The 17,824-nt window shown below is 36.0% G+C and overlaps 1 protein-coding gene and 1 non-coding gene across 3 annotated transcripts; one reads left to right on the plus strand and one right to left on the minus strand.

Annotated features, from left to right (window-relative positions):
- The first annotated feature begins 3,220 nt into the window (after positions 1–3,220).
- LOC140817053 (putative 4-hydroxy-4-methyl-2-oxoglutarate aldolase 2) lies at positions 3,221–5,152 on the plus strand. 2 transcript variants are annotated; one of them, XM_073176620.1, is made up of 2 exons: positions 3,221–3,465; positions 4,387–5,152. In XM_073176620.1, the coding sequence occupies exon 2, from the start codon at positions 4,401–4,403 to the stop codon at positions 4,899–4,901; it is 501 nt and encodes a 166-aa protein (XP_073032721.1). In that variant the 5' UTR covers positions 3,221–3,465; positions 4,387–4,400; the 3' UTR covers positions 4,902–5,152. The 2 variants fall into 2 exon arrangements, with proteins under 2 accessions (XP_073032721.1, XP_073032720.1); XM_073176619.1 differs by having other exon boundaries at positions 4,400–5,152.
- A 7,825-nt stretch (positions 5,153–12,977) lies between these two features.
- LOC140817628 (small nucleolar RNA R71) lies at positions 12,978–13,084 on the minus strand. Its single transcript, XR_012114840.1, has one exon. It is a non-coding gene; the product is annotated as a small nucleolar RNA R71 (small nucleolar RNA).
- Positions 13,085–17,824: the final 4,740 nt, after the last annotated feature.

Below are 17,824 nucleotides of genomic sequence, written 5' to 3' on the forward strand. Positions count from 1 at the left end.
CTTGACCTTACACGCTCGTGTTCGTGTTCATGTCCGTATTAATCACAAGCAAATCACCTCCTTAAAAAAACATGTCATCGTATTCATCACTTGTAAAATTCATGCATATACGTAAATTTTCTTAAAACCAAGCATGCAACGTGTTTCCCAGCATTAACATAAAAATTTCCATGTTCATAATTAATATATACATTTTAAATATGCATTACTAGTTGTCCGGGCATTGCCAGGACTGCTAACCTAACTTGATGTAAAATGACCATTTTCCATCCGAACATATCAAATGCCTTAAAGAAATATTCTTAATCACTTATTAGACATAAACTCGAGCTCACGCTTTAACTTTTATAATTCTTTAAAACTTAAACTGGAGTCCTGATTTTGACCAAAATCAACCCGAAACTTAATCATAGTTCAGAGACTCCTAACCAAACCCCGTATGACCCAATTAAACCATCAATAACCTCGGATACATTGACATATCAACATTCAAAATGAACCATGTCGACTAAAATCTCTAAAACACACGTACTGGACTAGCGCCTAGGCACTAGCTATGTAGCGCTGCGATGCTTGGTAAGCGCCTAGGCACCATGCACCAGCGCTGCGGCGCTACAAGCGTCGAAGCTCAAGTGATACGGTGCTAGCGTCAAATGGACAGCGCCGCGGCGCCACTCATGTGAGTACAAACCCTAAATTTCAACCTTGAATCCAAACCATCCTACTCTCACTCGGCCCGCACAGGCTCGAACAAGCCTGTCCTAGACCACAACCGACCCTTCCTGAACTGCCCTAGCCATGGCCCACAACCACATGCTCTCGAATAAGCATTAATCACCCGAACGCCCCTAATATCGAACCACAAAAAAGGAATACGAACTACCTCATAACAAACCATTCCCGATCGGAACCTAGTGCTTAACACCATAAGCCGGATGTGATTTTAGACCTCTAACCCTCGATCCTGCAGCCCCTTACAAACCACGATCAAAACGTGAGAAGCATGCAAGTAAATCTGAGTTTCATGTATTTTTCCGATCCCAATCAAGAATAAATCGTTAGATCCTTTAAACATCATGCATAATCATTTAAAAACATGTAATATGGTGCGAAGACGGGAAAAGAAAGGAATCAGGAGTGCCTTTGCGATTAAACGCTTGAAAAACAATGTCAACGTTGCGAGAGACGGACACTGGAGGGACGAGACAACGTTTCTTAAGAAAATTCTTGAGAAAACCGATCAAACCTGCTGCTGCTGCTGGAACTCACGAGTGGCTGCTAGAGGAGGTGGGCGTTGCTAGGGTTGAGGGGTGGGCGTTTTTTTATTAATAACATTAGGATTTTTTTTTGGCCTTAGTTTTTAAAAAATAAAATGTATAGGAGTCTAAACCCAATAATATATTAAAATAGGACCATCAAGCGCAATGATACACTCGTAAAATGTCTTATTTAAATTTTTTTCAAAAATATTATCCGAGCCCTCAAAAAGTCTACCATTTTGCTAAAATCTTCTACTGGTTTAAAATATGGTTCAACGTATAAAAATATTTTGAAAATGTATATTTTCAAAAATTAAAAAATAACTACCCATATATTAAATAAATAAATAAAATTATTTAATAAAAAAATTTCCTTAACTGTCTTGATCTCCGTTCCTCGTTTGAGCGTGAAATACTGCTAAAAGTCCTATGTTATGCAATCAAGTAAATCATACCATAAAATCATGTAATCATGTCATAACCACACATTAAATGCATTTAAAAATAATTAGATAAACATTTTAATAACACCATAAATTTGTATGCAGTCTAGTTACCTCGTTCGAATTGGTAGACCTTACAATCAAAGAGTCTCATTTTTTTTTATTGAAATACATAAAATAGTCTCCACTTAAGAGTAATATGAAATTTTAAGGTTGGTGCCTATTTTCAAGAAAAACAATTCATATGAGAATACGGTTGATGCCTATTTTCAAGAAAAACAACTTATGTGAGAATACTTTTGCAATCAATAAATTCCACCGAGTCAGTATGAATTTGGTGAGATACCATTTTAGTGTTTGGCAAAATGAGATTTATATTAATGGGATTTCTTAGGATTCATTTAACTAAGTGAGAATCTTTAAAAAATTAATGTGATTTCATAGGATTTGCGTTTTAAAACAATAAAATTATTTTTACCATTAAATTTATATTAATTATAATGGTTAATTTCATTAGTTTTCATTCAAGTTTGTCATATTAACAAAAAAAAAAAAATTCAACTATATTTAAATATTACATACATATTTGTGAAAAGTAACAAATTGATACTTTTAACAACATACACCCCTCTCATATTTGTATTTTTCTTAAATTTACCTCTAAAAATTTAGGATGAATACAAAATTAAGGGAGTAAAATGTAAAATAAATACAAATTTAATGTGTTGTTTAGAAATTATTTGATTTATTTCTTCATTTTGATAAACCTCAAAAGCCTAAAATTAACATTTAATATAGTTTTTTTTTAATTATGATAATATTTAAGGGAGATATGTATGATTAACTCTACTTATAAATTTTAACATTTTTACCAAATGACATTTATTCAAAATCATTATAATCAAGTAACACTATTATATATATATATAAAAACATAATTTATCTAAATTTTGAACCTTATTTTAAATTTCATCATAAACTTTATATTTTTTCATTTCTTAAAATAACTATCTAGTAAAAATATTTTTTATATAAAAAAATAACTTTTTGTTCTTGATAAAGTATTTATATAAATATTATTGATAAAAATAATAATTTTAAAAATAAGACATACAAATTTTTTTAATATGAAGAATATTATGTTTAATCGTCAGTTCTTGCCAAATAAAATTCCAATTCCAACTATGTATACATCCAAATACATATGGTGGGAACTTAAAGCAAAAGCAAAATCAAAATCAAAATTGAAAATATCACTTTTCTTCCATGTGATCTGAAGGTAAGTCTTTCTAAAATGGAGGTCTGTTTGCTAAATATGAAGTTGATTCAAAAAAACAAGGGGAAAAACTCGTGTGAGACGGTCTCACGAGTCGGATTTTTCGAAATAGATCTCTTATTTGAATCATCCATGAAAAAATATTAATTTTTATGTTAAGAGTATTACTTTTTATTTTAAATATCAATAAAGCTAACCTATCTTACAGATGAAAGATTCGTCTCACAAGATAGTTACCGAAAAAAAGAGGAGGTGGTTTCAGTATTTGAATGAAATCACGGGCTCATTTTAACAACAGGAAATCAGCCCATACATAGTGCTCAAATCACCATCACTGTCGTTCCTTTCCCAATTCGATCAATAGAAACCCTTGAATCGGATTACTTTCAGCTCAATTTCCAACATCTTTTCGAATAATCGATTAATTTTACACGTTCCTTGAGAGATTAAAAGGAGAAATTCGACGGCATTTCATCAGCTTGCGATTGTATTACATCCAATCTCTTTATTTAGATATGCTTTCTTTTTTTATTGATTTTGATTTTTTGATTTGTTTTTTCCCCTGTGATGTTGTCTTATAAAAGGCCGATAAATTATTCTGATACAGAAATCTTAAATATTCAATGTTCTGGTTATCTTGTAACATGTCTCTTCCTTGGATTTCATCGAGTAGGATATGAAAAAAAACTGAATAAATAACGGGATTGTTTGTGAAGAATGCATCTGTGTGTTTGAGTATTTGTAGATCTATGTCCGAGTACTTTTTATATTTGTCTTTACTTTTTTTCTTTATTTGATGTTTTTTTTCATTTTTTTGTCATTTATAGTCTGTGGTTTCTTGGACGACTAGACTTCTTCTTCTTCTTCTTTTTCTTTTCCTCTTTTTATGGTTATTGGCGTTCTGATCAGACCATGATGTAAGATACTAATTCTTGGCTTGTTTTTATTAATTGCATGTTTTTACAGACAATTCTGTATTTAAGTATTAAATTATTTATGGGATTCTTGAGTTTTTAGATTCTTGGCATGTGTTATAAATGATGCTATATCAGAACATATCTATTTGAGTGGATGATACATCTTAATTCTTCTAGTTGTTGATTGTAGTCAGCACCTGCATTATGTATTAGATTAGTTGGAGTTTTCAAATAAGAAACAAGAGTGGTTCTTGAATGTGTTACTAGGTGGGATTCTCAGCTCAATATGATCCAATGGAGTTCTTTTAAAAAAAAATTAATAATGTATGTTTGTTTTGATGTTGCTGTATCTCTTCCTGTTACAACGTGAAATATTTGGATTTGTCTGTTGGGATTTTTTTCCCTGCGTGTTTACTTTACTCACGTAGATAAACACGAGTTCTTCTGCTACTGTTTGCAATCACTTCTTTGTGATGCTTATTTTCCTGGAGGTACTTGATATAGGATGGCCTTGGTAACGACAGCTGAAGTTTGTGATGCAAATCCACAGCTCATTGTGAGTGGTGAACTCCGAGCACTTAATCCTGTTTTCCAGATATATGGCAGGCGCCAAGTCTTCTCTGGACCAGTTGTTACTCTGAGAGTGTTTGAAGATAATGTTCTGGTCCGTGAATTTCTCGAGGAAAGGGGAAATGGAAGAGTTCTTGTTGTTGATGGGGGTGGTAGCTTGAGATGTGCAATATTGGGTGGAAATCCTGTAGTACAGGCGCAGAACAATGGATGGGCTGGTATAGTAGTTAACGGCTGTATAAGGGATGTAGATGAAATAAATGGCTGCGACATTGGTGTTCGAGCCCTCGCCTCACATCCTGTTAAGGCTAACAAGAAGGGAATTGGAGAAAAGCATGTTCCCATAAATTTTGCTGGGACTAGAATTTGTGATGGCGAATGGCTTTATGCAGATACTGATGGCATTCTTGTTTCAAAGACAGAGTTGTCCGTCTGATTTTACTGGAATTTCATGATATATTTATATGTAACTATAATTCAGTTATATGCTCTTTAATTGGGATTACACTGATATTCTCTATTTGCTGCTTTTTCTGTATTCTACTACTATGTTCAACCCGCTTATAAACTGTGGCTTGAGTTCTTGTTTCATTGTGGACTGTAACCTCGAAGGATAATTTATGCTTGTAAGTTGGGCTTGCTATTTCGTTATAAACTTTTAATCTAGATTTCGTTCTTTTTCGTCTATTGTTCTCTCATGATTACCCCCTATTGTTTTAACTCTTAGATCGTGAACTCGAGTTGGTATGCCTGGATTCTTACGAAGTATCTCGCTTAACTGTTGCTTGACATTTGATTCATATTTAAAAGATGCGGAAATGCTGTGTTCTCTACTGATACTTTTGTTCGTACGATCCATGCTTATGAGTAGTGATTGAATATTTCATTGACATCATATTTATCACAGGTTGGTTATCAATGTTCTTGTTTTGCATTGCTGTACTCCCAGTGAAGTTTCTGGATTTACGGTGGTGCTTGGAGTATTTTGAAACCCGTATTTGCTAACGATTTTGACATGATTTCCATGAATTATGTTCGCCCTTCAGGTTATTGTGATTGTGTTACATTGGACAAGTTCAGCTGTTCATGGGTGGGGCATTAATATAAAATTCTACTGCCCCTTCTCTTGAAAAATTAAAAGCCCCTCCTTCAGGGGCGGTGCTTAAATTTATATTTTCAAATATTTGTTTTGTATTTGTTTTTTAAATTCCACTGCCCCTTTTCTTGAAAAATTAAAGCTCCTCCTGCAGGGGCAGTGCTTAAATTTATATTTTCAAATATTTGTTTTGTTCTATTTTTTAGGTGTAGTCTTTCCGATGTTTAATTTAGTACTGGATCAAAATTTAAGAGTGATCAAAGTAGTATTAGTGATCACGATAATTGAACGTCTAAAATCATGATAGATACATTATATTTATAGAGTTAAGAGAAGCTAGATTATCTGGTTCACTGGCAGTGCTCGTAAAGGTCGATTCAACGGCTCGGATTTTTCCGAGTCAATTTTATTTTTTTTTTTACATGGAGGTTGGCCCGGATCATTCCACAGGAATGATCCTGGCCGTTCATTGCCCGTGCAGGCAGCTGGGTGAAACAAACCAGATTATCTCTATTTTGCTGGAAAAGAACTTTATGTCGGACAAGTCCTTTGAATACGAGATTTGTGATAAGATTTGTACTATTCTAATCTTATCATCGACAAATTATAAATTTTGAATGTGTCTTGATATCTTTGGGATTACATCCTTATCATATAAGATTTAGCAAAGTGTTTTACATTAGTAGGACTTCATCTATATTCGCCGCTGTATTTAGTTGGGTTCGGGCCGGATGATCCTGTCCTGAGATCGGCTGCCTGAGCATTTCCGTCTTGTGAGATGCTTTCTTGAGTATGGATTAGTTCAGGTTTCGTGTAGAAATTTTCAGGCCCCTACTCTGGTCATAATTGTATTAATCATGGGGTCTTTAAAAGACTCGTATACTTGATGATTTGGCTCGGATCCTGGTCGGGTCGGCTATACGGGGTATCAATACTACCTCTCTTTTTGGTCTAAAATAACTATGAAACTTAGACCAAGTATTTGGATCGAGTAGTGGCCGACCCGAGCATTTTATAATGTTTCTATATTTATGTTTGTTTCAGCTTTTATGTCAGTTATGCCGCATCTAAAAAGTAGAAATCGACTGTCAAGATCCAAATCCGAGCACGCTTCTTTTAGATTTGTGTTTGTTCAAACTACATCTAATCTGTCGAAATGAACGATCAGGATTTTGATCCGTGTGTTTTTCTTCTTAATCGTTATAAATGCACAGATGAACCAGATCTCGTGACTGTTTACCTTCCAGAGGTGCCTACTCATATTCTCGTCGAATTTGGACCGTATGATCGGTCTCAATCGTGTGGTTGTCATCACTCGAACTCCCTTATAAATATGTTTTTTCCTATAATTTTCACTTTCCTATTTCTTGTGTCCTTGCTCTGCCCGAATTTTTTATCAAATCCCGACCATATTTTCTTGCTCGGTTCATTGCTTTTACTCTCACTCATCTTTTAAGTCACTTTCCTTTTCCAACATGTCTAGTCCTGAACTTGGAATAGCTAGTGAGGTATCCGATGTTGTAGATGCTTCTGCTCCCAAACACTCCTCAAGCTGCCAGCACATGACTCCGCACAGAGACTCAAGTAGTTCAAAGCCCTTTAAGCTCAGCTCTATCTACTCAGTCTTCGGCGCATCCAGTCTCCACATCATCATTATCACCTGTATCATTCACATCTAGTGAGTCTAAAGACTCAACAAAACTGAACCATGATAGCAAGTACATATACATCACATAAAACAGTGAAAAGTACTGTAATTCAAATACATTTCATGATCTTCAAAGCATGAACTTAAACATAAAATGTCAAAGTATAAACGTATTCATAACATATCTCATCATATCAACATATACGTCTTCATTTTCTTTTATTGAATTCAGATAATTCGATGGATCCATCTATGTATAACCGCAGTACCCAGCGGCGGAGACATCAGCGACAGTTTTACCTATCCACTGAGCATTGGTCTTACATGTTTGTGTTCGTTTTCGTGTTCATATTAGTCACAACCAACTCCCCTCATTCAAAAACATGTCATCGTATTCATCGTTTATAAAATTAAGCATATACGTATATTTTCTTAAAACCAAGTATGCAACGTATTTTGAAAGACGTCTTATGCACATCAGACTCTCTCACCTTCAGCTGGTGGTACCCTGATCGGAGATCTATCTTCGAAAACATTGATTCTCCCTGAAGCTGATCAAATAGATCTTCAATCCTAGGCAGCAGATACTTATTCTTGACTGTGACCATGTTTAGTTCACTATAATCGATGCAGAGCCGCATTCTGCCGTCCTTCTTCTTAACAAACAGTACCGGTGCGCCTCATGGATAAAATCTTGGACGAATGAAACCATTGTACAACAAGTCCTGAATCTGATCCTTTAACTCCTCCATCTCTGCAGGTGCTAGACGATAGGTGCCTTAGAAATCGGCACTGTACCTGGCATCAGCACGATAGAAAAATCAACCTCCCTATTAATTACTGAAATATTGCCCTGGAAAACACTAGAAATTCCCTGACCACCTCGACATCCTCTAGCCTCTGGCTGGCTTGTTCGGACTCTATCACAATACTCGCAAAAAACGCTTGGCAGCCTCTCCTCATGAGTTTTCTCGTAAAGATGCAAGAAATGATGTGTGGCATCTTCTGGTGTCTGGCTGCCTAAAAAATAAATGGCTTTTCGCTGGGCGGTAAGATAGATACTGACCTTCGTCAAAAATATATAGCAGCTCCGTTCGAAGAAAGCTAGTCTATACCCAAAATAATGTCAAACTCTGGCAATGGTAGCATAATCAAATCTGCTTGCACTACATTTTTATGTAACCGAAGCTCCAAACTCTTCACTATCTGCGAGGTAAACATCTAATCTCCAGATGGAATTGAAACCCTGAATCCCAAATCCATATCCTCTGGTATGATTCCTAGTCGTTTGACAAATGACTCAGATATAAATGAATGTGTAGCTCCGAAATCTAGCAATGTATACATGGCTACACCTGAAATATATATCCTTCCTGCGACAAAACATATCATCAAATTTGATCGTGTTGAAACTTAATAAATTTTCTATAATTGATTACCCCAAATTTTTTTGAAAAATCACCAATTTAGTCATAATAATCCTTTGAAGATTACAAAATTTGCCCATAGAAACTTCTGGAAATTACAAATTCAACCCTAAATTTTGAACTTTTGATGCGACTTAGATTGTTGCACTCCTAAAAGCAGATTGTCCACAAGTAGTATAATTCGGTGAGTCCGAGTATCGTTTCCCCAAGGAAGCTAAGGTAATTACAAATCCACTACAATGTCATTTTGTTTTTGTTGTCTTTTTCTTTTTAATTGTTTAAATATTTAATTGGTAATTTTTATTGTTCAAATTTTAATTCAAGTAGTTGAGATTAGATTATCCACTCTTTGGTATTTTAATAAAGCTAACATTAACGAACGTTATTGAAATCCGCTTAATAAAATTGTTCCAATATATTAAATAATCATATTTATATTATGTTATATATTATTATCTTATAAGTATATAATATATGCCAAAACTTATAAATGTTGTGAAGTATTTATTGTGATATATATATTTTTAAACACTAAATCAAGGTTCTCACTTAAAATAGTTGGTAAACCAAACAAACATTTAAAAATACAAAGAAATTAATATTTTGATATATTCATATATAATAAATCAAGGCATTCACTTTAAATGATTGGTATATACCAAACTAACATTTAAATGGTTCCAAGAATTTATTGTAACATATAGTAACAATAAATCAAAACTTCCACTTATAAGTAGGGTATAATAATGTTTAAAAATATAAACATAACATAAACAATAAATAATGATTAAATAATATAAAATATAGATTATTAACTTTTAATAACCTTATTATCATACCAAGAGTTTCACATTTTCATCTCAACTTTAGGAAGTTAGCTTCTCATTATTCAAATTATAAAACTTTGAATATGAAATTAACATGCTAAATATATTTAAAGAAAGAAATAAAGGAAAAACAAAAGAAATATTATGAGCTCAAAGGTTTGTTCATAAAATGAGGGTATTTCAATACATTACTATGCATCCCTATTTATAGCCAAATTAAAATATCAATTTTTTACACATTAGTATTCATTGGTGTTCTAAGAAATTATGTCATCATACACATCACTTTTAAAAATCTTCTCCTCTGAATTTTCTTTTCCACATAAAATAAAAGATGTAGATAATTGAGTTTTTTGAATTGTGGTATTTTTTTTACCATTTGAACAAGTAATTTGAGAGATATGGTCAAAATGCTATAGCATAGTAAAACTGTCACTCAATTGGTAACTTTATTTGTGTTTGATTTCAAATGTGAGAATATTTTTATCTCATGCTTGCCACCAATATGTAGATATTAAAACCAACTTTCTACAGGTCCAAAAATCATCTTAATCACATTTGCAACGGCAAGATTATTCTTGTTTTATCGAACCCGAAAAAATAGTAAAAACTTATAATTACACAACAACTTATATTTTATATAATTTATTATAAAACATATAATATTTAAACATTTAATAAAACAAAAACTGTAAATTTATATTATAAAACATTTATTTAATGTACAATTTTTTTTTTGTTTTTCACACCTCCAACCAGCTTATTGCTAGTCCCAAACAATTTAGGACTTAATAGCAATACAAAACATAGTAATTAATTTAAATAGAAATGTAATCGAAACTATCCAAGTGTTTAAATTAAAGTTGAAAATTGTCAAAGTTATATCAAGATCATCATAATTATAATTTATGAAATAATCTGAGCTGATCAATTCAAATTTTATTTTCAGGTAATTAAATGTACATGACCTTAAGAAATTCCTAGTAAGAGTCTCAACTCTATATCCTCATAGGTTATTAAATGTTTCAATTCATGGGAATGATTTCTCTCATGGAGTTGGAAAACAGATAAATGCTCAGGAAAATGGGTTACAGAATGCAGACAGACAAATGAGTCAAATTAATCAAAAAATAGGAAATACATTAATTCAAAATCTAGTTATTCTTATTATTATTATATATATATATATATATACATATATTTTCTTGATCTTTTTTTTTCATAACATCATGAAATCAGACTAAGTTTATGCCCATTGACCACATATTTATTTATTTAATTTGTACAATATGTTTATCTCTTTCTATTTTTTTTATTGATAAATGAGTCGTAATATATAACTTTAAAATTACATAGATTTTCACCATCTTCTTTTTTTTCTCTTTTTTTAGGAAATATCAATTTTTTTTCAAAATAAAAACTCAAGATCTAAACAATGGATAGTTGATAGGACTCGTTTTTACGTGTTTTTAGTGTTGGTTTTGAGTCGCATTCATGCATCATATTAGTTTGTTTTAGTTAATTTAGCAATTATTTAGCATTATTTAGAATATGACTGATCTCGTGTATTTTTGTGGTCATTTGGTAGGAATTGAGCCAAAAAGTGGGTAGGAATTGAGCAGCTTATTCGAAGTACCTCGCTAGAGCGGTCAAAAGTGACCGCCCCAGCGAGCATTTTAGTCTTGCCGAGGAGTTTTATTCGAAGTCTCTCGCTAGGGCGGACACTTTTGACCGCCCCAGCGAATCCAGGGACATGGCCGAGGAAATTTCTGCGAGAACGTCTCGTTAGGGCGGACACTTTTGACCGCCCTAGCGAGCTGCGAGATTTGAAAAGATATGTTTCCTTTTTTTTGGACTCTATTCTACACCATAGACCTAACACACGAGAGAGGCGGCGTTTTGGGGCGATTTTTCATCACTTTCATCAGATTTTCTTGGAGAAAAGGCTAGGAGCAAAGGAGATTTCGAAGACTTCGAGATTTCCACGCGTCGTGGCCGTCATCCGTCGTCATCTTTAGTATTTTCATTATTCAGTTTTTAATTCTTAGATTGTTGTTTTTTTTTTATTATGAATTTTAGTGGCTAAACTCTAGATTTGTTGGGATTTGAGGGGATCCTACCCCGTACTCGTTGTTTAACATTATTGCTCGACGTTTTTATTAAGTGATTTGTTTATGCTATTGTTCATTCTTATTTCAATCGAAGCTTAGCTAACTTCCTTTGATTATTTCATGTTGTTAATGATGTCGATAGAATAATTAACAATAAGATCACATAGTATAAACCACGGATTTACAATTTTAGTAGATATACGGAATTGGGTACGTGTCGACAGTGATAGTTCACCCGGATGAAAACTAGTGGATTCCATAGGAAGTAATGCAATCGTGAACTGTTAAATAATTGAGGATACTTGATTACTGCATGTTTATGATTAGTATTAATATCGCTCGACAGAGTATATTAATTAGTCTAGGGAATTCCGTCGAATGCACGAGTAAAAGTCGAGTATAATTATTTAAACACGAGTGGTAGGTGAACTGATAATTTCCCAACAAATTCATTTCTTCTTTGATTTAATCTAAATTAATCATTGCATTCTTGAGCACATTTCCTTTGCATTTTAATTATTTTAATTGTTCAATTTACATTAGTTTAATCATCAACTCAATTCATCGTTGCTAAAGAAATTTTACGTGAGAATAAAAATAGTGTAACGCAGTCCCTGTGGATCGATACTCGTATTCACTTACGTTTATTATAACTTGACTATCGTGCACTTGCGATATTTAAATCGAGCTTTCATCTATAAAATAAATTTTGGGACTATTCACTGTGCAAGTTTTGCTCGATCAAGTTTTTGGCGCCATTGCCGGGGACTGTTGATTCACGATTTTTTTTATTTCTCATTTAAATTCTTTAGTATTACTTATTTTTTTGCTATTTGATACTCTCCTTGTGTTGCAGATTTTTCTGGTGGTGCATGCGAAGATCACTCGAATTTAAGCTTGAGCCTTTTGACCCCGAGATTGAACGCACATCTAGACGTCGAAGACAACAACAAAGACTCAAAGAACAGATGGAAAGACACGAGCAAGAACGTGGAGAGGAACAGCGTGACAATAGACAAGTTGAGATGCCACGTCGCATTCCAATGTTGGATTATGCACAGCCGTCTCTTGATGGAGCACGTCCAAGCATCGTAAGACCAGTCATCCGAGCTAATCAGTTTGAGATCAAGCCAGCTATCATCCAGATGATTCAGAACACTGTTCAATTTGGGGGAAGTGCACTTGACGACCCTAATTCTCATATAGCTGACTTTCTTGAAATTTGTGATACTTTTAAGTTTAATGGCGTGTCTGATGATGCTGTTCGTTTGCGCTTATTTCCATTTTCACTGAAAGATAAAGCTAAGTCGTGGTTAAACTGTTTGCCTGTAGGGTCTATCACTACATGGGAGGATATGGCAAAGGCATTCCTGATCAAGTACTTTCCTCCGTCGAAGACTATGAAGCTTAGAGCCGACATTACTACGTTTGCTCAATATGAGAACGAGTCACTTTACGAGGCATGGGAGCGTTACAAGGACTTGTTGAGGAGATGTCCACACCATGAGCTACCGCTTGGGTTAGTTGTTCAAACTTTCTACTATGGTCTTATTACTCCTAACCGTACTATGATAGATGCTGCTGCATGTGGTAACTTACTGAGAAAGACGGCTGAGGAAGGATATGAGTTATTGGAGGAGATGGCTGCGAGTAGCTATCATCCTCAGTCTGATAGGCAGAGACGAGGTGCTGGAGTTCATCAAGTTAATGATTTGTCTGCGGTTTCAGCACAGTTAGAGGCTTTGAGTAGAAAGATTGATGGGATGAGCATGAGTGGGTCGGCTATGCGTCTGCAAGAAATTTTCTGTGATAAGTGTGGGGATGAGCATGACGTGCAGGATTGCCAAGATGGCAATCCATTTTATGTGCCTGAGGGAGCACCGGTGAAACAAGTGGGATTCCAGAACCGTCCTAGAAATGACCCTTATTCGAATACATACAATCCGGGATGGAGGAATCACCCAAACTTTTCGTGGGGAGGCCAAAACAGCCAAAATCGCCAACAAAGAGGTCCACCATATGGGATGCACCAAGGATTCAAACCAGAGCCGCCTCGGGAGGAGAAGTCCAATTTAGAGCAAATGATGACTAAATTTATTTCTGCAACAGAGACGAGATTTCAGAATCAAGATGCATCCATAAAGGGGTTAGAGAATCAGATTGGACAATTGGCAAAGTTGATTTCTAATAGGGAGCAAGGAGCTTTTCCAAGCAACACAGAAACTAACCCAAGAGAGCATGTGAAGGCTGTGGAATTGCGGAGTGGAAAAGCACTCGAGTCTCATGAGGAAAAGACCAAGCATGGCGAGGATGAGGTGGAAAATCGAGGAGGTAAGTCTTCTAACTCTACATTTACACCTATTGCACAAAACAAAATTGTTATCCCTCCACCTTTCCCTGCCGCATTGAAGAAAGCTAAATTAGATGCACAATTTGGTAAATTTCTTGAGATATTTAAGAAATTGCATATTAACATTCCTTTTGCTGATGCTTTATTGAATATGCCAAGTTATGCAAAATTCTTGAAAGATATCTTAGCAAATAAGCGGAAGCTAGAAGATCACATGATGGTGAATTTGACTGAAAATTGCTCCGCTTTAGTTCAAAACAAGATGCCTCCTAAGCAAAAAGATCCAGGGAGTTTCTCTATACCTTGCATTATTGGTGACATTAATTTTCATAGAGCTCTATGTGATCTGGGTGCGAGTATTAATCTGATGCCTTTTTCTGTGTTTAGGAGACTGGGCTTAGGTGAACCCAAGCCAACTAGGATGTCGCTGCAGCTGGCTGACAGATCTGTCAAGTATCCACGTGGGATTATCGAAGATGTTTTGGTGAAAGTGGATAAGTTCATTTTCCCTGCAGATTTTGTGATACTTGACATGGAGGAAGATGTAGAGATGCCTTTGATCCTAGGAAGACCGTTTCTGGCTACAGGGAAAGCACTAATTGATGTTGAAGAGGGGAAGTTGAGACTGAGAGTTGGAGAAGAAGAAATTATTTTTGATGTTTTCAATACTCTCAAGCACACAATGCACAACGATAGTTGCTTTCGTATTGATGTCTTGGATTCTCTTGTTTGTGATTTTGTGCAGGATGGATTGAAAGAACCATTGGAGGCCACTCTCACTACTGAAAAGCAGGAGGACGAGCTAGACGAGGAAAAGATGGAGATGGTAGCTCATCTGAATGTCATTCCACCTTGGAGAAAGCAAGTGAGGCTTAGACTAGAGGAATTGGGAGACAGAAAAGATTTAATGCCTCAGAGGTCAAGCCTAGAGGAGCCACCTACTTTGGAGCTCAAACCACTACCTCCACATCTCAAGTACGTATACTTAGGAGAAAATAATAAATTACCTGTTATTATTTCCTCTTCTTTGACAGATGACATGGAGAGTAAACTCTTGGGAGTCCTCAAGGAGCATAAAGGCGCATTCGCTTGGAAGGTTGCGGACATAAAAGGGATAAGTCCTTCGATCTGCATGCACAAAATTCTGATGGAAGATAAATACTCACCTCTAGCACAACCACAAAGGAGACTCAATCCAAAGATGCAAGAGGTAGTAAAAGCTGAAACGATTAAACTTCTGGATGCAGGTATTATCTATCCTATCTCTGATAGTGCGTGGGTAAGTCCTGTACAATGTGTGCCAAAAAAAGGTGGGATTACTGTTATTACTAATGAAAAAAATGAGTTGATTCCCACTAGAATTGTTACGGATTGGCGTGTGTGCATAGATTATAGGAAATTGAATGATGCAACCCGTAAAGATCACTTTCCCTTGCCATTTATCGATCAAATGATTGAACGTTTAGCAGGTCATGAATTTTATTGCTTTCTAGATGGATATTCGGGATACAATCAAATCACAATTGCACCTGAGGACCAAGAGAAAACTACTTTCACTTGCCCTTATGGTACTTTTGCGTTTAGGCGTATGCCCTTCGGTTTATGCAATGCACCTGCCACATTTCAAAGATGCATGACCGCTATCTTTCATGACATGACTGAGAATTTCCTTGAAATTTTTATGGATGACTTCTCTATTTTTGGCTCCTCATTTAATGAATGTCTAGAAAATTTGAACTTGGTGTTAGTTAGATGGGAGGAGAGCAACTTGGTGTTGAATTGGGAGAAGTGTCATTTTATGGTTCAAGAGGGGATTGTGTTAGGACACAAGGTATCGGAGAATGGAATTGAGGTCGACAAAGCCAAGGTGGAGGTAATCAAAAACTTACCCCCACCTTCATCAATAAAAGGAGTTAGAAGTTTCCTCGGGCATGCTGGTTTTTATAGGCGCTTCATCAAAGATTTTTCAAAAATTGCTAAACCTTTATCCTCTTTGTTGATGAAAGATGCTGAATTTAATTTTGATTCAACTTGTCTGCAGGCATTCGAGATACTCAAGGAGAGCTTGGTGACAGCACCTGTTCTGACTGTCCCTGATTGGGAGTTACCATTTGAGGTGATGTGCGATGCGAGTGATACAGCTGTGGGTGCGGTGCTGGGTCAAAGGAAGAACAAGGTATTTCATACCATCTACTATGCAAGTAAGACTTTAAATGATGCTCAATTGAATTACGCTACTACTGAAAAGGAATTGCTTGCTATAGTATTTGCTTTCGACAAATTTCATTCATACCTTGTTCTGTCTAAAGTAACTGTGTATACCGATCATTCTGCCCTGAAATACTTGCTTGCTAAGAAGGATGCGAAACCTAGATTAATTAGGTGGATTTTATTACTGCAAGAATTTGATCTCGAGATTCGAGATAAAAAGGGTGTGGAAAATGTAGTTGCTGACCACCTATCTAGGCTTGAGCATGTTAGAATTAAGGGCAGTGACGATGATATAGATGACTGGTTTCCTGATGAACAATTGCTTGAGGTAAATGCATGCCCTTGGTATGCCGATTTTGCAAATTTTCTTGTCACTGGCACACCTCCACCTAATTTATTATTTCACCAAAGAAAGAAATTCTTTTCAGACGTGAAATATTATTTTTGGGAGGAACCGTTTTTGTTTAAGATCTGTGTAGATTCTATGATAAGAAGATGTGTGGCGGAGGAGGAAACCAATCAAATTCTGAACCATTGCCATGACCGTGAGGTAGGTGGTCACTTTGGACCCATACGGACGGCATCTAAGGTACTTGAATGTGGCTTCTATTGGCCAACTCTTTTTAAGGATGCTCGTTTGTATGTTCTCAATTGTGATAGATGCCAACGCACAGGTGAAAAAACGGTTGCTGCAGTTGAATCAGTTAGATGAATTCCGAGGAAGAGCTTATGATCTTGCACTGTCCTACAAGGAACGCACCAAACGAGCCCATGATAAGCACATTGTAAGAAGGGAATTCAAAGTGGGTGAAGCGGTGTTGTTGTACAATTCTCGCCTGCGACTCTTTCCGGGGAAACTAAAATCAAGGTGGTCAGGGCCATTCACTATCGCCAAGGTGTTCCCATCGGGTGCAGTGGTATTACATGATGGAAAGGAAGGGACGTTTACTGTGAACGCCCAAAGATTGAAGCACTATCTTGGTGGCACAATTGAGCCACAAATTGGAGTCACTCGACTCCATGACAGTCCTTGAGGACATGGGTGAAAAGTCTAGCTCTAGACTCTAAATTGAGAACTACTTCTACTCCTTATATTGTTTTAATTTCATTTTATTTATTTTTTATCGCATCATTTGCATTTTGGTCATTGCATGGCATGGCATTCGTGTTTTTCGCCGAAGCTTCTCGCTAGGGCGGTCAAAAGTGACCGCCTCAGCGAGCTTTCGTTTTGGTTTCAGTCATCGGTTAGCCGAAACATCTCGCTGTGACCGCCCCAGCGAGGACTCATACTTTTCAAATAGTTTTTTTTCCGAAACTTCTCGCTAGGGCGGTCAAAAGTGACCGCCCCAGCGAGGACTCGTATCTTTAAAAATTTTGTTTCCCGAAACTACTCGCTAGGGCGGACACTTTTGACCGCCCTACCGAGTCGCGCAGATATAAAACGTTTTCCCCTTCTCTTTCTTCCTCACTTCGAACCCTACTCCCCTCCTCTCGTTTTTCCGGCGCCCCCATCCCTTTTGTGTGCATAATATTCATTATTTGGCAATTTTTCAGGGCAAAGACTCCACCTTGGTCTCTCCTCTCCACAGGGAAGCATTTAGGCGACAAATTCTTCTTCTCCGGTCATCTTCTATAGATTCCGGCGACATCTCCGGCGACCCTCAAGAATTTTTCCGGCGATATTCATAC

The sequence above is a fragment of the Primulina eburnea genome, chromosome 16 (genome assembly GCF_022965805.1).
Source record: "Primulina eburnea isolate SZY01 chromosome 16, ASM2296580v1, whole genome shotgun sequence".
NCBI lineage: Eukaryota > Viridiplantae > Streptophyta > Magnoliopsida > Lamiales > Gesneriaceae > Primulina > Primulina eburnea.